This window comes from Ambystoma mexicanum, chromosome 1q (assembly GCF_040938575.1).
Source record: "Ambystoma mexicanum isolate Mex_15411 chromosome 1q, UKY_AmexF1_1, whole genome shotgun sequence".
Classification (NCBI taxonomy): Eukaryota; Metazoa; Chordata; class Amphibia; order Caudata; family Ambystomatidae; genus Ambystoma; species Ambystoma mexicanum.
This window is the reverse complement of record NC_090922.1, coordinates 88,828,959-88,851,570: the sequence shown is the minus strand read 5'-3', so window position 1 is coordinate 88,851,570 and position 22,612 is coordinate 88,828,959. Positions and strand designations below refer to the sequence as shown.

Here is a 22,612-nt window from a genome sequence, read left to right as displayed (position 1 = left end):
GTTTGCCAGTTAGTGACCAAATCCATACTATTGTGCTCATGAGCTAATATTCCAAAATGTCTCTTTAATGCAAGCTTAGTGATAGGTTGCAAGGGAATTTCCAAGTTAACCCCCCAGGTATGCCTTCCAATCCTTATGTTCCGTCGTCTATCTAGAAATTGTCGTGTTAGCTGCACAAGTAGAGTTATAGTAGAGCATTTGCCTATGCAGCACATCAGTGTATGTGGGTCTTCCCACAATTAATTTGTAGACTAGTGTTAACCTCTTCTGAATTAATAGATATTTAATTGAGGTAAACCCAAATTATGCCTGCAAATATTCAACTGTTGAGTTTTTCGATAAACCCAAGATCTTTTTAAGGTAAATATTTTCCACTGTACAAATATCCGCATATTTCAGCTCCTATAGCATAATCGAGGGAATCTAAATTTTATTTACATCTGTGAGTGGTTTTACTTTATGGCCACAGTACTGCCATACAAAGGTTCTCACAACTGCCATATGTACATTTACTGAATTATTTGCTTTGGTTAGTTGTTAATTCCAACTTAATTTGTTGTTAATAGCCATCCCTAAATAGGTGTAATGGGGTGCAACCTCAACTCGTTTGGCATTTATCTCCCAGTGATATTTGGTATCCACATATCTACAATTGAATGCCATGATTTTGGTTTTCCGGCTGTCAATAATGATTTCATTTTCCTTCACATTATCTTGGCACAGTCCTAATTATCTCTCAGGCCCTCTGTTGTGTGATCTAAGAGTACCAAATCGTCAGTGTAACCTAGCCACTGAATATTGATTTTTCCAATTTTTGTGAGAATATCCCATTATAGTTTAGTGTGGTTGTTAGGTCAACAATGTATATGTTAAACAATGTCAGGGCCAGGACACACCCCTGTTTCGAGCCCATGAGCAGTGCTGTCTTTGGGCCGGATCGTTCAAGATCTGGGATCTGGCAAAAAATTCTCCACAGATGTCAGATCCGGCCTCCCAAGCCTTGCAAATCCATGCTCACTCCGGTGTGCACTTTACATTTGTTTTCGAATGCTGCCATGCATTCGTATAGGGCAGGGATTTGAACCATGGTCGCTAGACTGAGAAACAAGACACTTCCCCACAAGACCACTTGAGGGCCTGTGCAGGAGTGCTCTGAAAACCTATCTAAATGTTGCACTGTACAGGGAATATTGATGTGCATTTTATTTGAGTTTAAAAGTTCTGCACATTTTGTACCTCGCTAACAACATTTTAAGAAATGTGACTATTTTCCAGGTGTTCCTGATTCATCTTCTGAGGGGCTGAGAGGCACATTTGTATGAGGGTGACTAAAATACCCCCTGCCCGCCCCGCTCTGAAACCCCCCTACGCTAGGTGGGATCCCCAGGAAATAAAAGTACATTTCCACCACTGCCCATGAGCGTGGCAATTACTTGGACTTCCCCTTTAACTTAGCTGCACTGCCATGTCGTATTATTGTGTAAGGCTGTGTACTAATTGACCTTTTCACAATTGACCTCGGGAGAATTGACCTCGGGAGAATTGACCTAATTTAGAAGGTCAATTAGGACATATATGCGGAGGGAAACCCCCATAACCCCCACCCAATCCAAAACCACCTGCAACACCCCACCCAATCCCCTTATATTATTTATAATCCAAAACCAACCCAATACATATATAAAATAACTAAAATAATATAAAGGTCAATTGTGCAGGAGGTCAATTAGGACCACTATAATTAGGTCAATTGTGCAAAAGGTCAACTGTAAAAGGTGAATTTGGTTAATACCATTATGTAAGGCTATAATTATTTGAAAAAGACCCCACAGTTTACCCCATCATGTCATTTATGCCATAACTTACTATGAACTAGCGTGTCATAGGCGGCTCTAAAATCAATCTATGCCACGTAAACAGGTTGCCTATAGGTGTTCGTGACCTTCTCAGTGATAGTTACTAATGAAAATGTGTTGGTTAGAGTAGGTGCTTCTTTCCGAAATCGAGTATGATTCGATGGGAGTATATTAGACTTATCAATCCAGTAATTTACCAATACCGTACTGAGTACCTGAGATGGAGCATCTGACATACCCAGCATTTAATCTTGGATTGAGCTCTGGATCCTCGCGACTTTAATGGTGTGTAGCCAACTGATGGGGATTGATCCACAAACACTAATATATTATGTAATATTGTCCCCCATTTTCGAATCTGCCCCCTTAGTAATGCTTTACACATCCCGTCAGGTCTAGCAGCAGCAGAGTCCCCCTGTGAGCTCAGAATAATATTGATATCATTCGGACTGGCTTCATATATCAAATGAGCATTATTTATTTCCGGAGGTATATACGCCGTAGATTGCGTTCTCTCCCTAGCTGTAGATATACATTGTTCCCAGCTCTCCTTAGAAGCCCCTACAGTTGTTTTATTACCAGTGTCTGCTCTAAAACTTGTGCCAGTCCAGCCGATTAATAATCTTGTTTTACTGGGCCTGTTTTTTCGTTTGCTCTGCCTGCTACCTCTTTCTTGCTGCGCTCTGAAGCCTTCAAGCATGTAGCGCCCTGCCAAAAACCTAAATAAATCATTGTAATCACGTGAACAAATGTTTGCCATCGTTCAGTACTTTTACATCTTAGGAGCTGTTTCAACCCTTTGGTATATATTTTAGCTTTGCAATTTGATTTCCCTGTGTTTGCTCCGCAATCGGCGAGCCAGTCTTCCATATTCCTCCTAGCTCTCCCCTAAGTGCTTTCTAGGCTGCTGCTATTTCTTTATCATATCTCTATTTCTGATACTTTTCCACTCTAATCCTCCACTTTTTTGTAGCCTTTTAGCTATACTTTTGGATTGACTTATTCCGCAACCTTACTTTTGCCATGTACAGTCTCTCGTAGGCACATGCTTTTGATGGCTCGCCATAATCAACATCATTCCCGCTCTAAAAGAAATTGTGTGAAACAGTCACCTGCTACAGAGAATGCATGCCACAAGCGTTCAGCTGGCTGTTATGTATGAAGTCAAGAACATATGAGCCATGATTGATGATGGCAAATCCCTGTTTGACGAATGGGGATTTGCGCGCAGAATGGCGCGCATGTCCCTGTTTTACATGCAAATAATTCCATGAATCAGGGCCATGATATTCACCTGAAAGCTTGTAGACCTCATTGATATAAACACATCTTTAAAAGGGAACTTTCTTGTGCTACTCACTTCATTTGGCCTAGAAGAAGGCATATAGTTGGAACTGTGTGGGCCCTTTCAGTTGGGAATGCCCCATTGCGGTGCCAGCTGCCTGAAGATTCATACCTAAGATTTGCTGATAACAAATAGGAAGGAATTGCTCTGACCCAGACTCGGTCCTCGTCTGCACTTTGTTCGTCCCGTAATGGCTCTGGAGATGAGCTGGTCTCTTCAGAAACGTCACAGAATTAAGGGGGTTCGACCCCAATTAGCCCAGTGATGCTGAGACCCTAAAAAACCCCAGTCGGTGAAGATAAAAATAAATGTTTTCATTTGCATGAGTTGCTAATACAAAGTACGGATGGTTGCAGCAAAAGCATGCAAGTTCAAGAATTAAATGTTTTTTTACATCGGTTAAAAATATTCTAATTACAAGGGAGTAGTATACTTTACTCCATAAAATAATGTGGCATTTTACTGCCGACTTCCAAGGTAGCATGTATTGTATTTTATTGTGAAAGTATAGAGCGCGAGGTAAGGCCACAAAATTATCTAGGCGCTGATAATAAAATGTAGGTGAGGGAACTGATCAGAAAAGCCGGATCAAAAGACATGTTTCCAGGCTCTTACGAAACCCAAGATACTGCGAGGTGGCACGAAGGTGCATCGGCAGAGAGTTCCCTAGAGTAGGAGCCAGCACTGAAAAAGATCTTCCCCCTGCACGAGCCCTACGAAAACTTGGAACACATAGCAGAGTTTGGGAAGAGGAACAAAGAGTTCTAGTGGGTTTGTAGAGAGTCAGAGTAGAGCCTAGACACTCAGCACCAGAATTATGAATGGCACAGTGCACTAAGTCCCGAATCTTAAACGTAATCCGGCTCGTAATTGGGAGCTAATGCAGCAAACAAAGCAACTCCTTAGAGTGCAAAAGTCTACAGGCTCCAAGAGCCAGCCGGGCGGCTGAATTCTGGAAGATTTGCAAACGCTGTAACATAACCGCTGGTTGCCCAAGATAGATACCGTTGCAAAGGTCAACGGATCCCATAATTGAAGAAGCAACCACATTGGCATTAGAATCAGGAGGAAGGACTGGTAAAACTTTTCTCAAGATTTTCAGCTTAACAAAGCCTGACTGGCATACTGATTTGGGCTTCTTTAGACCTGCTGGGGAAACACTTGATTCCCAAACCTCTGCCACTAAAATTGTCTCAGGGCAAGGCCCCAGGAAGTTCAGCCAGTAGTCGGTAGTCCACAAGGCCCCAGCAGTGGATGAACCAACCATGATGACCTCCGTTTTATCCCCATTAAGTTTGAGCCAGTACATGGCCATCCAGCTTCCAACAGATGACAGACAGTCCTTCACCCTCAAAGGGGGGGTCTGAGGCCAGAGCATTTAAGTCGGAGAGGATCTGCGTGTCATCTGCGTAAGAATAGAAACACTCCTCGTGATCATGCAATCAGATTGGTCAGTGGGCACAGATATACATTCTATAAAAGGGGAGATAAGGCAGAGCCCTGAGGGACACTGCATGTCACTGCTGTAGGTAAAGATTTGAAAGGATGGGTGACACTGTCTGGAGGCAGTCAGTCAGGAAAGAGACAAACCAATGAAGCACAGAACCTGTCACCCGAGTCTTCTCCAAACTCCGAAACAGAATACCATGGTCAATGGTGTCAAAAGCCTCACAGAGGTCAAGGAGGATGAAAACTCCCACCTCTACGCGGTCTCGAAGCAAAGCAATATCATCCATAATTGCAACCATGACAGACCCTACACCCATGCATGGACAAAAACCAGATTGAAATGGGTGCAAAAGACAGTTTGATTCCAGTAAGTCAGAGAATTGGGGAGTAACAGTTGCCTCCATCAACTTCATATGAGCCCGGAATAACGAAATGGGTTGGTAGTTCTATGACACTGATGGATCAAGATATGCCTTCTTCAGCAGTGGAGAAACTGTGTGTTTTAACACCCCTGGAATCATCCCTGTTGGGAAGGAATGGTGTAAAGCTGCCGTAAATAAGGTGATAGACTTCTTTGAAATAAAGTGAATAATGTTTAGGGGAATCGGATCAATGGGCGAAGCAGATCTAAGTTTTAATAGCGAGGCTAAAACCATGCTATCAGTCACTGTTTTGAACAGAAAATCACTAATCTGACTATCCTCCGTATTAGGGGCTAGGTGGCAGGGGTTCAAAGGGTCAGACCTGTCAGCCCCAATCACTTGTCTAATACTACTCATCTTGTCCACAAAAAAGATGGCAATGAGGTCACAGTGGGCTTGTGTGTGCAGAGCCTCTGCTAAAGGCCGTACTGGAGCTGAAAGTTCTCTTGCGACTTGAAAAAATTCCCTTGCCGAGTAGGAGGCTGTCACAATGTTGTCAGCTAAGTAGAGGGATTTGGCCTTTTTGACAGCAGCCTGATATTCTGCAAGAACTTGTATATACATTCGTTTGGCACAAGGAGCACAGTTGATGTGCCATTTACGTTCAGCACGATGGCAACCTTGTTTAAGTGACCAAAGTGCTACCGAAAACTAGGAGGCAGAGGGCTTTGAGTGACTGGAAGAAGATTTTATAGGAGCCCAGGCATCATCAGTAACAGTCATGGAATCCACCAGTGGAGTACAAGGATCCTTATTATTGCTCACTAATCGTTTATGAGTCAAAGGGATCAGCATGTTGGCAATGGAGGTAGGGCCAGTGGCGGCGAGTCCGAGTGGACAATATCCGTACCTGAAGATGGAGAAAACCAGGTTTCAGTTCTGCACAAAAAGGGAGAAGATCTCCCACAAGAGAAAAAATATCCTCTCGATGTGCTCCAGCAGATCTGACATTAGCCAGAATCCCCTTCAGTAGATTGCTCGATGCCAGCGTTTCCCTGTGGTTCCCTTGGTATAGACTCCGTAAAGCCCTGAGGCCAACCTGTGCCTGGAGGGGCCAGGGATGTCAGATCATTATGTGTAAGGCATAGCCGAGGGGCAAGGGTGTGCGATAAAGCGTTTTGACAAGAGGATGGGGTCCATGGCTCATTCAGGTCCTGGATGGGCACAGACAGGTTTGCCTTTAGCACGCCTGCCTGCTGCGCCTGTCCGCTGCACGGGGGATCGCTCATTTATGCCGTGAGGTAATTCATTGGCCGGACGCGCAGTGACGCGTACGCTAGTGGAAATAGAAGGTAGACTTGCCTGCCGAAATACAGGGCTGTCAAATTAAGTATAAAGTCCCTGCTCTCACTAAGACACAAGTAAAATCAATCCCCCACAATAAAACACAATTCTCAAAATAAAAAGTATTTCCAATTTCAGTTTTTCAAAATAAAGCGTTCAAATGACTCTAACTAAAAGGCGATGCATGGCAGAGCAATTCAGCCTCATCGCTATCGAGTTGGTGGGCGGTCCCTCCGGCACATTTATGCCGTGAGGGAATTGATTGGCTGGACGCATGCAAAGAACTGCCCCTTCAAAATTGTATCTGCCCTGCTGACATGCTGCCATGCTATCTGATTTTTCAGAGCACAGCAACACAGTTAGAAAATATGCGTGACATATCCTGCACAGACCAGAGTATTCGACTGGTATTGAGCATAACGTTTATGGTCAGAACCGTAACCCCCTATACAGGAAGGAAGATTTAGGAGTAATAGAAAACCAGGTGCCCGGTTGCATAGAAAGCATGGACGCTAAGTGCATTAGTGTCTGGGGAGTTCTCACACCATCACACATGTACAAGTAAATCATAAGGCAGGGCCAGCAATCTGCAGCTCCCGATCGATCGGCTGGCTAGCCAGGGGTCACCCGAAGGTCAACTCCTTTCCTCCCAGCAGAGCAATCCTTAGAAGCAAGAGCTTGCCGAGAGGAAGGAGGGTCTCACCCCGAGCATGCAAAATGTACCTGAATGGCTGAAAGGCCATTCCGTTTGACTGACTGGTATCTAAGTGCAAACCCAACATCAATCGCGACATGTAACGCTGCTGCTCACAGTCTGTGAGGAAAATCAGGCATGACGTTCCTAGGAAGCAGAACGTCTTCCTGAAACTGATTTGGCAAAACTCTGAAATGTATGTTATCTTCACCAAACCTCTGCTTTTGCAAAAGGTTCCCTCTGGAAAGGTTTGAGCAGTTGGGCCCACTAGGGGAGGTCAGGCTGCATCCCACCAGCGCCCTAAAACATGTCCAGGGCCGCCATCTTAAGGGAAGCGAGCCACGGTTTGTTCTAAAAAATGTTCACAGTGTAGACAAGCACTCGCACTAACATACTTAGAGATTGTGTGGGCAGCCTGCCCACACTATATTGTCTGTCTTTTTTTTAAGTTTTAGTTCCAGCATCCCATGCTGGAAATAATATGTATATATGAATGTATATATTTCTAGTGTGGGAAGTGTTTGGTGCAAAGCCCTATAATTATTTCTGTTTACATTTTCAGTGCAGATTGACCTGGTGCTAGAAATAGTACTTTTTAACTAGAGAGCGCCCATGCTATAAATATATTTTTTTTCTGTTTCTACGGTTGGTTGAGCTTGCTCTACGAATAGAATAAATACTGTAATATCAAATAGGCCGACCAAGCTAAAAATAGGATTAATCACATTTCTAGTGGGATGCTTCACCATAGAAATAGGAAATATACGATATTTCTGTCGGTCATGACCATGTCTTTGAGTTCAAGGAGGTGTTTCAGGACTCTTAAGTGGCTCGATAATCGGTGCGGGTCTCACAGACTCTCTGGGGGTGAACCAGGGATGTGTTCAGGTCCCTATTTAACAGCTTCGAGCAGCGCTAGTAGGGGGCAGAGAGGGCCCCCAGCCGATTCTTCATAGTTCAGATGCAAACTCTTCTCTCACACATTATCCCCGTTCCAAGTCTTTTTGCTGATTGAGTTATGTGGGCACCAAAACCACCAGCTCTGGCATTCCTATTAATCCACCCATATGGGGGGTAACAGACAGGTGAACAGATGGTGAGCGAATAAAGTGTGATAGTGGGGTAACTCCCCCCCAACCTGCCCTTGAAAAAAAAAATACGCAAATGGCGTTTTTCGCGTTTTTGCCATTGGCAACAGAAAATGCTACGTTGCTATGTTGGCACCGTTGGTTTGCCCTTGGCCTTATGCCTCTGCATGTAACTCCTTATGATTTGCAGTATTCTGAGTATGTGCCGTTGATGGGGGAGTGTAGCTTATGTCATGTGCTGCACAAAAGATACTACTTTACATTGGACGCCATCCTATCTTATGCTTGATGATGTTTTCAGGATATCTTAAACTCAATGTCATCACCAGGATTATATTTTAAACTCAACATTTTCAAGTGAGCACCAATGGAATCCAGGTTTTATGAGCACAAGTAGCAGTGAGTAGGTGCAGCTGCAACACCATCGAGGCTTTTTGCCTAAACAAGCCAACATCAAAAGCTTGTAAATGATTCTGATGTCACACAATCACTGTGAGTTCTGAGGACCACAGAAATGGAACATCAAATGTGACCTAACAGGTGAAGCTTAGGAGTGCATCTCCTCCGGTTGGCTTATGCAATCCCATAATAAGGAACGTTGATGTAATCTGTCAGTAACTACCTGTGTTCTCCCAGCTCCCGAACGCCATCCCCGGGTGTCACCCTTTTTCCCCCCTCAGCCTCCCTATCCCACTACCACGCCCCAAGGAGTCCTGCACCCCTGTCCCCACCTTCCCCTCAACTTACTTGCTCGTCCACAGGGCCTCTTCCTCCAAGCTGCCAATCTCCCTCACCATAGCCTTAGAAATAGAAAAGAGACCCAGTCCCTTTTCTATTTTCCATGGTGGCGTACCTCTTTATTTTTTATGGTAGATTGGGCACGTACACTTCGTGGATGCCCTCTCCTGTAAAAAAAAACAGTGTTCACACTGTTCTCACCACGGAGGGAGCCCCAGAGTGCGAATAGTGATAACCCCCATGTCCAGTGCCATACAGGACTGGTAACAGCCCAGAGTCCTCACTTTAAGCTGTGGCTGGCGCACCGTTATCAGCGATGTGTGCCCGAAAGCAGAAGTTTTCGCTATAGCTGATCCTTGCAAGAACTTTACGCTTCTGCAATATCAAGGACTAATGGTGCCTCTATATATGCACAGATAATCCATTCATTCATTCATCCATTATTTCATTCATCATTCATTCATTCATTTCTTACTCTTTATGTGAGGGGTACAGTACAGAAAGTGTGCATTGGTAAAGGTGGAATTTTGCAACACATTTGCACTGGGAAAAAATTGCCCTAGTAAAAATAGATTCTTTTTAATGCATTTTTGCTCAAGGGCAATTATACTACGTGGACTGGAGCAGTACAACATTGCTGTAATATGCACCGCGCCTACACGTCTTTGCCCCTCTTTGACATTCATGTTAAATTACGTCACTGCTGCCAGCATACATGGTGCATATCGTATCACCGATTTTTTTTTTATTTCATATCAAATAATGTACCGTTTTACACTTTATCTTTCCTGAAACCATTTTTTAAAAACATCTAAATAGATTATTTTCCTAAAACCCATATGTAAATAATTATAGTATTGAATATTCTCGTTGATTTTGTCTTTAATTAATCCTGCATTTTTAAACTTGAAGATTTTCGTTGAGTTCATTTGGGTGAGTTACATATCCTGTGTTTTACACGAGCGAGCAAAGCATTGTGGGTACGCACACGAAATTACAAATAATGCATTCACCTTGCATCTTCCATCGCTCTTCTGATTTAATGCGATGCTTTCTTTTTTCAGGTTTCCCATGATTTTGCAATTAATTTCAACCCCGACGATGATGAATGTGAAGGTATGTATGTTTGCAGTGCCAGACATTACATTGTTTGATATTTCTATTTACGTTGGGCACCGCTGTGGTTGCAAGGCCTCTTCAAAGTGCTGCCATGCCAACATTTAGAAATTCAAAAGCATCCATTATCAGCGTTGGCTATTAAAAAAATAGATATATTTTTAGAAAACAGGGTTTCCTCCACACAGACTTAATGCGCCACAAAAGTGTTGAACTATTAAATCGATTGCTCATAGATCAATGCTCAAATTGGGTGTTCTTGAATTCTTTATTGTTGGTCCTTTGTCATTACACATGTTTCGGAACGTACATGTGCCTTTTTGAAATCAGGGCATGTCTTTTTCTTCCGCAAGTTAGTCTTTCTCTGTGGTTCCACAAAAGATATTGTTATGGGTTTGAATCCCACCTGTAAGTTCTATATTCTAGCGCGTCTCGCGTCGGTTTTGTGGCGCATTAAGTGTGTGTGGAGCAAATCCTTTTTTCTTTTTCTTCATACGGAGTTGAGGGACTCTATGTCTCCGTCAAAGTCCCTTAGTCTAGGATATAAATATTTTTAGAGCTCATGAAAAGGCATGCCGTAAATATGGAGTATTTTTGTGCTACCCGCTAGGTTTGCCATAAATTGTTCATAAGGGAGACCTTCACACTCACTCACCTACCTCTGAATCTCGCGTTTTGTTAATAAGACCAGAGTTAGCAGTTCTTTTCCGACTCCTCCTTCTCCATGTCTGCTGGTCCCCTAGCGACGCCAGCTGTTTGAAGAGCACACATCTCCCTACAATGTAGTAATACAGAATTCATAGCCAAACGCAGTGCTTAATTTGTAAAAAAATAAGTGCCAGTGCCCAAAAAACACGTGCAGATGTTCTGTGCGCTTCCCACTGGTCCTCTTTCTAGCCCTTTTATTTATGTGCAGTATGGTGGCAGAAACAGGTTATCGTGTCCCCTTCATGGTTATACTCTCGCCTCTTGCATGATGGCTTATTCCATTCCTCCTAGACTGGTGTGAGGACATTGTGGTAGTATTTAGGTTAGGTAGTCTTGGGATGTTTTGAGAGAGGAGGCGCTTGGTCATGGAGGATACTTGGGGTTAGTTTGTTGCATTGCATTGGCAGGTGCTGTCATCATTGGTGCGGATGCATAGCTAATGGCGCCCCCGGTCCTTGGGAGAGGCAAAGGAAGCAGATTATATGGTGGTGGGTGTCTGTGCAGGGGGGGCTGGTGTTAAGATTATCAGAATATGTCTAAACAATGATGCGGTGCATGTTGTTAATCGTTATGCTCCTGTTCGTAGCACCGTTGTTCCCTTCATGTGTGTACCAGTCATGCATGTGTGGGGGACTGGAGTGCAAGTTTGTTGCAAGGTGTTGTGTTACATTGATGAACAGTATTGCTGGTTGAAGTGTTGGCCTGTCCTTTTCATCTGTGTGCTGTGGTTCGTGTTCGTGTTGTGCTGCTGTTGCGACTGATGATGATTGTGTGATGGTTTCGAGTGTTGTAGTATTGTGTGAATTGCCTATTGAGATACTATGCAGGAGGAAGGCACTCCTGCAGTTGGGTGTGGAATATTGCAATATGCACAGTGGCACTGTGCGATGCGTGGGGTTAGCAAGAGTGCTTCAGTGAGCGCAATGTATAATGCCTTTTGAGTTTTTGCATGAAGCGTTCAACTTCGCCATTGGCACGGGGCCATTAGTGTGTGACTTTGCCTTGTCTCAAAACCACATGATTTGCAAAGGTGGAACTGGTGGCTTTGGAATAGTTATTTGTTGTTGGAGGTGATCTCTCAGGTTGTTCTCAGTGATGCGAAGTTATAGATGAGTGTTTCTGTCGGTGCTGACTGTGGTGGAAGAGGGATGGTGGAGCAGTGGACACATGAAACAGTCACCCATGATGGTAAGGAGATGATGAGGATGTGTTCACCAGTGAGTAAGTTACAGAAGTCCATGCTCAGCTCTTGCCATGGTCTAGTGGCTGAGGGCATGGTGGCAACGTTGAATTGTGAATTGCATGGCATTGATTTGTGACTGTGGGCCACCCTCTGCTCCGGGTAGAGCTGGAACATGATGGTCACCAAGCACGGTTGGACTGGGGCATAAAATTGGCTCTGGCATGAATGAAAAGTAGCACAGCGACTGTGTCAACAGGTTCCAGACAAATAGGACATTGTCAGCCCCCTCTGTTCCCTCTCCCAGGCCTTTAACCAAACCACTGTTTCCACTAAGGACCACCTCATGAGATCCGCCAACCACCTGTCACAACTTGGGCCCTTCTCATCTTTCCATTCTCCTATGTTTTTTCCAGCACAAATGCCAGGTCTACAAATTTCACCACATGTTTTTGAACCCTTGATCCTGTTCATTCCCAAAAGGCATAACCGGGGCAGATATGAGTAGTTCTCAAAGTTCAATTTATCCAATTTATTATACATTGCCCCCCAGAACTTCTTCGCCACAGGGCAGCTCCATAACACGTGTACCAGGCCCGCCTCAGCTTGCCTGCATCTACAACAAGCGGAAGAGTGCTTCAGAGACTGAGAGATAGAGTTGAAGACAAATATTAGTTGTTATCCATCGGCAGTTTGTTGCTTAGGGTGGTCTCTTGACCCTGTACAGTGGCATACATCTGGCATCTGTGGCATGGGGTGTTGTTCATGGGTGCTCTGCTGCCAGAGTTGTGAATGTAAATATCATGTTTATGCAGTAGCGGCATCGGCTATATAGTGTGTTATCTGGTACATGGCATGATGGTCACTGATGCTCCCACATCTATTTTTCCTCTTGCTGCGGTTGTGTGGATGGAGACATTGCTGGTCCGATGTTGTATAGTTATGGAGGCATTGGCTAAGGGATCCCTCGGACAAACCCGTTGTTATCAGATATGGTTGTGTTATTTTGCTCTTTTGTTGGGAGAAGGTTACGTGTTCGGTTGCGTCAGGAGTACCTAATCTGAAGAATCTTCCTCACATAGTATCCGACTTTTTGTGGGCATCATGTGTGGTGATGGTAAGGATGCTGAGGAATGACAAATAGATGCACAGTGACACATTTTGCCACACAGTCTTAATTGCTGGTCGCGAGCGTAGCAGGTAGTATCACACATCATTGTAACAGGGTCCTGTAGTAGAGAGCAGGTTTGTGGCCATGGGGTGAGGTTGCATTCTCGGTTGTGGTCATTAGCCATGTGGTAGTCGGCTCAAGGGTGGGTCAGGTCACTATTGGAATGTGCCACTTGTGTGACCCAATTGACTGTGTAGTGCTTTAGTGACATCTGCTCAGGGTTACTTGTCATTGCTGTGACAGGGTAGCACTTGACTATGTGCTGCAATGCAGAAATCTTAAAGGATTATTATAGGGGTGGGCAAAATGTGGCGATAAAGTTGTGCAGGGTGGCAAGATTGGTTTTATTAGTTGCCAATGCCTTCTTCTTTGTGTGCCTTACATTTCGTAGACATGCCCTGAATACCGCCACTCGTTTAGCTGGACTTGGCATCCATCTCAGAAGATGAGGCATTCATAAGCAGAGCTCACTTGAGTTTAGTAGATGACAGTAAGCGGTGCTCGCAAATCCGTCACATAGGGTGCTGGGGACAATGACATAAATGCTGGCATCATAAAAACAGGCCTCCTGAGAGGTGCAGAATTGTGGTGTATTTATAACATTTGGGGTGTCCAGCACTTCACAAAGGTTTTCTAGTTTGCCCCGCATGGGCTTAGCATGTTTGGATTTTCTGCTGGGGGATCTGGTGGCATGACTGGGAGTGCATCTGGGAAAGATGGGTTGCTAGGTTCTGACATGTTTCATTGCTAACTAAGGTTCTTCAGTATGAGTTTGGGGTTAGTGTCGAAATATCCAGTATTTTGGAATAAAGATATTCCAAAACTCTTGCAAACCAGCTGCTTCTGTGTGGAGGAAATGCCCTTCATACAAGAGCAGTACTGGATGCAATATTACCACATGCGGTAATTCCATGTGTGGTTTATCATCATTTCCCCATGGAGACCTATGGGAGTCAAAAACGGGGAGTGATTGAAGGGTCTGCATGACTCAGAGTCATGCTGTACTTTCTCGTGCCACGTGCTTACCTGATGCTTTCGTGCCACTTACCAGACATGCGATTTCCTGCTGTTTTATCACAGACATTGTAATGTGCAGTAGCAGCTGGAGCATTCCAAGGGCCAGATGGGATTACCAATAAATGATCTCGGGCCCAAATAACCGGACAGATTCAAGGAATATGGCAAAATGCTACTTTATTATCAGCTCAATAAAATAGGGAAACCTGGTGAACAAACAGATTGTAGCTCACACACTCTCGAATACAATTCCATTACAAAAAGGGTTTATTCCTCAATGTACACCAGCTATGATGACATCCTACATGGCAAACAGTAAAAACCTATCGAATGGATGGATTGATTAAGGGAACGTTTATACCTATAGTTTGTTTAGGTGTTAGTAACATCTTTGGCTGGCCCTTATCTGGTAGGCAGGCCTTGAACTACCTCTAACTAGGTATAGTACAGATAACAGCAGAATAACAGCAGCTGGTTGGCTTCTGCAGCAATGTATAGGCCATCATTACATAGGCCCTCATGATTGGTTGGTATTCTCTTCTATCCTTGGACATTCGACTTGTTAGTAGTAAATAAGCAAAACGAAACCCAGGTGGGGGGAACAGCGTCCGAAAACTGCCCACTTGCTCAAAAAAGCCTACCATCTCTCATCAGCTAGGCCCTAAGCCAAGGCTTCTTCTTTGTAGTTGAACTTGCTGACTTTTCTCTTCCTCAGAACATTAAAGGGAGTGAAGGAACATTGCTATCTTCGTCTGGCGCTTTATGAATATGCCTTGTTTCCTGGTCTTGCACCCTGTGTGAGGAGACCATGATTTTTGTTCATCCTGTCCTTCTATTTAGTGCTATTTGGCTTAATTATACTGGGTGTTATTACCCCTCTTGGCTTCTGGAGACTTGGTTGTTTCATCTTGCATATACTTTCCATGACTTTACTTGTATAATAGTTGGCACTTGCAAATGTTCACTCCTTTGCTTAATCTAAGAGAACTATGTTGTGCGTATGTAGCTTATCCTCTATGACTCATTTTGTGCCTTGCAGTTGCTTGTTGCTGCGGCACCTTTGATCCTAAACCAAGCAAATATTCTTTGTTCTTGCATAGATCTGTGTTCCAGTGCCTGTCAGCTCTGCAGCCTTGGTCTCTTTCCTTTAGGCTTCACGCTCACTATTTACACAGCGTCAGCGTCCCTTTTCTCATCATAGCTCTTTTACCTGTGTTATATTTTCTACTGCAGCAAGCTTCTGTATTTTTCATACACCTAGCATTTCTGCTTATATACATCTACTGATATACATCTACTTATCTTCTCAGAATATATGATTTCTTCGTATTCGTACATATGTTTACTTTGTTACTTCATCTTCATTCTTTAAGTATTCATATATCGTTTCAGTACATACTTGTTTCTTTTCTTCATGACATCACTTTGTTGTTGTCAGACTTCACTTTTAGCTCTTCTATGTTCAGTGGTGTTGGAAGACCTCCTTCTACCACGTCAACTCGAGGGTACATTTGATACGGTTGTCTTAGCACATAACGTCTCTCATATCTTTGATGCAGTATTGGGATGATACCTGCTGTCACGCACAGTGTATTCTTGTTGTGCTTCCAATATGGCAGAGGTGAGGGGGCGGGCACTATAGATGACGTGTACATCTGCCTCTCGACAGTAATGAGGCCTTTAAGTGTGCCGTTTTGTGTTTAATTGCATATTGCTCTCAGATGGTTAAACATTTTTATTTAGTAGTAGTGAAAGGAAGGTGGTTGGTTGATCCCAGAAGATGGCGGCCAGTTTTCCCCCTCATTCTCTAGTCAAGGATAAATGGCGGGTGGTTCTCCTAAGATGGCATCAAGGGCCGCCAAAGAAATATTATCACAGGCTGATTATGGCTCCGCTAGCTGCCTTCACACTGTGTCCAGTGTTTTCCTTTAATTATATTTGGGGCAAATTAAGGTGGGTGCCTTAGGACTGTGACAGGTGTTCTCAATATGTGGTAGGGATTGGAAGAAGCCAGTTGGTTGGTGCAAAATGGTGGCTGGTAATGCCTGTTTTTCAAAGGTATAACAAACTGCACCGTCTTGATTCCCACGCCGCACCTCCGTGACAGATTCTAGGGGCTTGTTTTATGTTTTTAAGATGAGCAATGGCTGGAAGCATTTGTGTGCGATGTGAGACTTGGGTAGTACACAGCCACAGGGGTGACATTTGGTTTGTTTGTGGGGAGCTACATGAGTGCAGAGCTGCCTAGCTCCGTACATCAAAAACCCTGAGATTCCTGCCACTCATGCACAGACCCCACTCTGGATATCCTTCTGTACCCCTTCCTAACCCACACACTAAGGATTTAATGACTTCAAGGTCCTTAATAAAGTGTTCCTCCAGCTCACCTAAAAATCAACCTGCCTCATTCACCTCTACCTTAATTGTTCATAGACTCCACAAACCATTGATTATACCCTTTAAATCCCCCTTCTTTATCCTCCTGCTTCCTCCATTTGCTTGCCCTTTCCCCTTGTCATACATGCATTGTGGGACATGCAGTTTTGCAGTTTTACTATTCACTTTGTAGATCAAGAATGCAAATCCAAGAGGGACCTAAAGAGCACCTCCTGAGTGAAATGGGGCATGTTGACACGCAACCCTTCCTCTCTCCTTGAGAATTTGTTCTGGCCCCCTTCTCTTTCCTATGAAACAATGTTTCCTAGGCTCTCCTATTTACCCCATTCCATTTGGCGCTCCCACTTTCACCATCATACATGCTCATCCTTTCTACCTCAATCCCTCCTTTTTCTTTTGGTCGTAGCAACTCCCCTAGCACCTGCAGTTAACCCTTCTCACTTGGCTTGGAGTCTGGCACGGTGTCCAGTCAACTCGTCGAAAAAAAACTGGTCGACTGCAATTTGGTCGACGCAATTTGGTCGAAAACCAAATGGTCGAATTTTTTTTTATTTATATATTTATTTTGCGGGTTTTCGTTTAGTTAAAAAAGGGGTTTTTAGAGAAAAAAAGGGGGTTGGGGGGGCGACCCCCCCCCCAAAAAAGGGTTAAAATAAAAAATAAAAAAATTTCGACCATTTGGTTTTCGACCAAATTGGTTCGACCATTTGTCTGGTCGACCAATTTTTTTCGACGAAATGTCTGGCAACCGTCTGGCACATGTTGGCACATTGGCTGTGAAAGCACCTCAGCTCTACATGGACATACAAAAGCAGCAGATAACAGTGCACAATGGTCTGGGGTTGCTCTGTGGTCATCTGCCTCTGCCTCTTCATAAATCATAGGCGGTATATTTTTGTCAGAGTTTTGATGCTCATCCATGGAGATTTAGGAGACAGTGCAAAATCTAGGGTTTTCTGCAGTAAAAACAGATTACGTAGCAATGCTGAGGGCCTCATCACGAGTTGAGCGGTATCCCGGCGATATTACCACCAGGAAACCGGCCAGGCTAATAGCGTTACCACCAACTGGTCTGTCGCTGTTAGCACCGTATCAAGGGTTGGGCGGTAATGGGTATTCCCCATTGGACCCAATGGGGCATTTTTGGCGCAATTAGCGTGCGCTAATGCTCCGCGCTAATTGAGCCAGAAAATGGGCATTAAGTTGGCGCATTTACCCCCCGCTGCATTTAAGGGGTACCGCCCAACTCGTGATGAGGCCCTGAGTGCATATTTGGAGTGGGTTGAGTGGTAGAAGGCTTTTGCATTCGGGTTTCTGAATCTGGCAGTAAGAATACTGTGTAGTAGGCCGAGGGCATGCGTCAACTGTGAAGGGTACCTTGTGGCCGGGAATGGCGATTTGATGATGATCTGGTGGCAGGGACAGGAACCTGTATGTGGTGGTGTGAGTCAATAGCAGCAGCTAGGGCTGCTCGGCGGAAGTTGCAGTGGGTGGTGGCTGAAGCTGAAGATGGCCAACAGTATCAGAGGGTAGTGCCTAGAGGTGCGTAATGACAGCCACAGCAATTCATGGTAGCCAGCCTTGCAGATCTGCCACAGCCTGGGTGTGCATGGCAGCAATAAGGTCATGGCTCTGTACCATTCTTTCTTTATCAATGTAGTGGCAAATGCGGCACAGCAACAAGGAAAAGGTGAGCAGTCAATGTGTTTGCCTTCCTGCCCTGTTCGCTGCTATCTTTATATACAAGTATTGTGGCAGAAACACTGCATCATGGCCCTGCGATGCTGATAGTCTCTGCTGTGTCTCAGCATGTCCCTTACCCTGCTGTGTTCCTCTTTGGAGCATGGGATCAGGATGTGACATGACACCCTTAGGTTCTAATGCCAGTATTAGAGATGGCCCTTTTTATGCATCAGTAGAAGGTGGGGTTGACTACTGGCACTGCAATGTCGGTTATATCTGTTTCTGCATCTATAAAATGGCAGGAGGAGTGAGACGGGCGGTGTGCCATACCAATTGCCTGTGGATTGGCACAGCAAGGAGCAGTTGGAACTCATTACTGATCGATACATCTATTTGAAGCTCACCTGTACATCTCCCATTGATGCACTTAGCCAGGAGGTGTACATCAGTAGTGTGGAGGGACGCCTTCCATCAAAAGCCCACTTTTGGTCTGATTAGTCCGGCCTTTCTTCAGGGTCATTTTGTTTTTTGAAGGACGTGATCAAAGTTGTGTTACACCCCTGTTATCAAATCAAAGTCGAGCCACACACCTTTTATCAGGGTCATGCTGGCCCCCGATATCATGGTGGCACCCCTCCTCCTCCCCAATGCTTTGGTAGGCAGGACAAAGGTGAGTGCTACCTTGCCAATCAGCATCCAGGGTGGGAGACATGCCCGGGCAGAGATGAATAATCTGGTAAGTGGGGAGAGGAGGAGGGAATAGCCAAATGGACCAATCTGCCTAGGAAATGCCTGTGCATGTTGAAGAAAAGAAGAGAAAGGGCATTGCCCTTTTTTTTAATAAGAGAATCAGACATCAAATCTGTTCAAATATGTTTGAAGCAGCTCAAAAGATGGCTGTTAAGAAAAAAAGCTGTAGCCCCCTAAAGGTTTTAACAGTTTTTATTTGCTTTAAAAAAATAATACAACTATATAATACAAAACAAGCCCCCTTGTGAGTGTCTTTTTTAATATAATGGTTTTGTATCCAAGGAAGGATGCATAATGGAAACAGCACAGTTTTAAAGCTTGAGCAATCATCAGTGTTCATCACGCTTTACCACATGGGGACAGACACTTTTACATGGAAATATTTATTAAAAAGGTTTAGTGCAGTGTATATTCATGGGTTAAAAATGAACATTTTATTTGATCAGGGCAGAGTTTCAGAATTCACTCAGGCACTTGTGTTGATCATTCTTTATTCCACATAATATGATATTACATTTGCAAAATGGGAGAGGTCAAAGATGGTGATCACTTTGCTTATTCCAAATCGACAAACCTATTTATAGAAACAATCAATATTTCATGTGCATATACATATCAGGATACATTCTGGAAACATTTTATTGCAGCCTAACATCTTTACAACCTTTCACCAATGTTCATCTCTATTACACACACACACACAGGAACTTTGACACATAATATGATAGTACATTTCTAAAATGGGAGAGCTCACAGGTGGTGATCACTTTGCTTATCCCAACTCAACAGAAATATTTACAGAAATAAATATATTTGAATACACATATAAATATAAGGATACATGGTGAAAACACTTTTTTGCAGCAGTCAGTGAAGATCTTTCTTTATTAGTCACAAGTACAGACATCTGCATCATATCGCCATCGAGCCGGAAATGCCAAACCTTCTTTTTCTATGTCGGCCCTAGACCACTCTGGTCAACTTCCAAGCAAAACATTTGAGGATAGAATGGTGAAGTGTACATCATATGTATCTGCATCATAAGGGTAAGTAAAACGTGTTTTTTATTCACAGGTGCTAGAACACTCAGATCATCTTCCAAGGGAGAGATTTGAAGATAGAACAATGAAGTGTAGATCCTCTGACGTATGTATGCAGAGGTATGCAGAGTTATGCAGAGTTAGCAAGTCCAGTTTTAAATTGTCCATGTGTTCCTGGTTGGTGACATTAGCCACCGCTGTGGAGGGCACATTGAGTTCAGCAGCAGCCTTCATAAACAAGTCTTAACCTCTAGGGGGTTTATATCTTGGTAAGGCATGGCTCTATGTCAAGTCCCACGCTAAATCAAAAGAGGTGGGATGCCTGTACAGTCTGTCCTTGCTACACAAGCTCTTTGTCAGTGCATGGAGCCAATCCTTTTGCACCCCCAACCAGGGACAACAGTAGTTCAGCATTATTTTAATAATGGGGATTGATATGGTATTGCACCTCACAAGCATGTGCATCAATGTTTGTAGGCGGTGGTGGTCCAGGGGTTGTGGGGGGGATTTTCAATCTCAGGGTGGAGACGAGTCAGGGTCATTTGTCCATGCTCACCCTGGCGGGCATAGGACAGATAGTGCTGTAGGACAGTGTTATGAAGAGTCAGCGTCTCATGTTGGGGCACATATTGGCAATTGAGGACAGGTGCCATCTGAACCTCTAAGTGGTATCTAGTAGTTCACGATCATCTTCAGGGGTTGAAGGGAGAAGACTTTCCAGCTGATGTCTGGGGGCCAGGTATTGCTTCCCTGCATGCTCCATTAACAGTTTGTTGAATGAACAGTGATTAGTGGAATAACAATACCCAGCAGACTACCTGTCTAAGCAGGTCTTGGATTTGATAGTGGCTCTTTTATTGCTGAGTTTCTTGATTACCTCTCATTTCCTTTAGAAAGTCTGTAACTGTTCAGAGGACAGAGGCATATTGCCTTTAAGGATATTGAGGAGATCTCAGCAGTGGGGTTCACTCAGTCACCAGAGGCTGGAACCGAGGAGAACTTTTCTCTGCTGTGGAGACGCTGTGACCAGGAGGCTTAAAACACCTAGGTTTCTCTGCAGAAGCCCTGCCATGATAGAAAAGGGAAAGTGTCACTCATGATTGATGCATACGTGTTTTGTGGTCTCTATTTTCACCCAACCCCTTGTTTTTTCACGATGTATACCGCCAGAAGTTGGGGAATGTAAAGCCAATTTCGCAGCCTATAATTCTGTCTAGTATTTGCTTTTAAATCAACCAAAGGATAGCCATAGGGCATCATCGTGGCATCCTCAAACGTTTCTAAAAAGAAGGTTCATCTACCTACCCAGTGCAATGATATGTAATTTATCATGGGTGTTCTGAAATAATACGATTTATGAGGCGTTAAGGTTCATTGATGTAGAGAAATAGGTTTTGTGATGCATAGAACATGAACATATTTATATAGTGAACGTATTGTGTGAACACTGTTTCAATTTCTGGGTTATCACAAGCCTCCCCTGTCAGGTCATCTACTAGTACCAGGTTTACAGGGTGCGTGGGGGAAAAGACTATCAACATTAAAAGTGGGTGGCACACCTTCAACAAATTTAACATTTGGCATTTTGATCAGGAATTCTCTGTACATCTTCTGCCAACATGAGTGTATCCTAACAATGTTGATTGGAGGGTGTGACTGTGAGTTTGCAGCATTTTCTCCAATATCTTTGATAAAATAACTTTTACCACAGTGCGTGGCAGGATGCATGAGAAAGGGTGTTGTAAACAGCAGTCCATGTTAAGAAGTCGAAGATCTGTCAGATACTAAAACTTTTAATATCCATAAAGGAGTGTTGTATACCTGCGGGTGAGTACTCTTTCATCAAACACAACACGTAGGAGCTCATGTTCTATAATGGCGTAATGTGATTGAAAGGCGTAAAAGCCTTGAGAAAAGCTTTCATGCCTTTCAATAACGCACACCACATATTTAATAATTTGTATGGCGGTAATCATGACAGAAGGGGTTTCATTTTAATTGGGAACACCGCTTGCGGTACGAGCATAGCAAGCTGCACTCCCAATAAAAAGTAGACCCTGCCTGACATGCCAGTATGGCAGGCAAAGTTTACTCACTTTGCACTGCAGAGTGCAAATATGAAGGAAAAAAAGCAGTATACACGCTTGTATGCCGTATTTTGCCCTTTACATTTGCAGTTTGCAGTGTAAATAACCAAAATTTGGCAGCAGGTAGCCGTTTACTTTACATTAGCGCCCTGGATAGGGGTGCCAGCCAATCAAGGAGCTCGGAACGCAGGCGGACACTAACAGTGTCATCCTGCGTTCCAAGCCGCCTGATGGCTGGTTCCCCTACCTGCCATATTCCCCCCCGCCAGCCCTGTTCTTTCTTTGTTCCCTCTCCCCCCACCATCCCATTTACCTGATTGCGGCTACGGACCTTCCACCACAGCTCTTGTCCTCTCCCGGATCAGTTTTGCCACCATGGAAATGTAAGAGGGGCTCCATGGCGGCCATGTTGGTGTAGTATTTTCTCTCCGTGAATTAGACGCTGTAAGGCATCTCATTGACAGAGAAAATACTTTGCTTTTAAAAAGAAAATGTAAAATCAATAGCATCCGTGTAGCATACTACATGGGTGCTAATGGCGATATGGCCCTCGGTGGATGGGCCCACCCCATGGGTAATGGCCTGCC

At 44.1% G+C, this 22,612-nt stretch overlaps 1 protein-coding gene across 3 annotated transcripts in view; it reads left to right on the top strand.

Annotated features, from left to right (window-relative positions):
* The window catches only part of CPNE7 (copine 7), a 1,149,025-nt gene that overhangs the window by 1,056,065 nt on the left and 70,348 nt on the right, over window positions 1-22,612 (top strand). For all 3 annotated transcript variants that reach the window (XM_069635582.1, XM_069635584.1, XM_069635583.1), the window contains one exon: window positions 9,941-9,992. In XM_069635582.1, coding sequence (XP_069491683.1) covers window positions 9,941-9,992 — 52 coding nt within the window. The remainder of the gene's footprint in view (window positions 1-9,940; window positions 9,993-22,612) is intronic.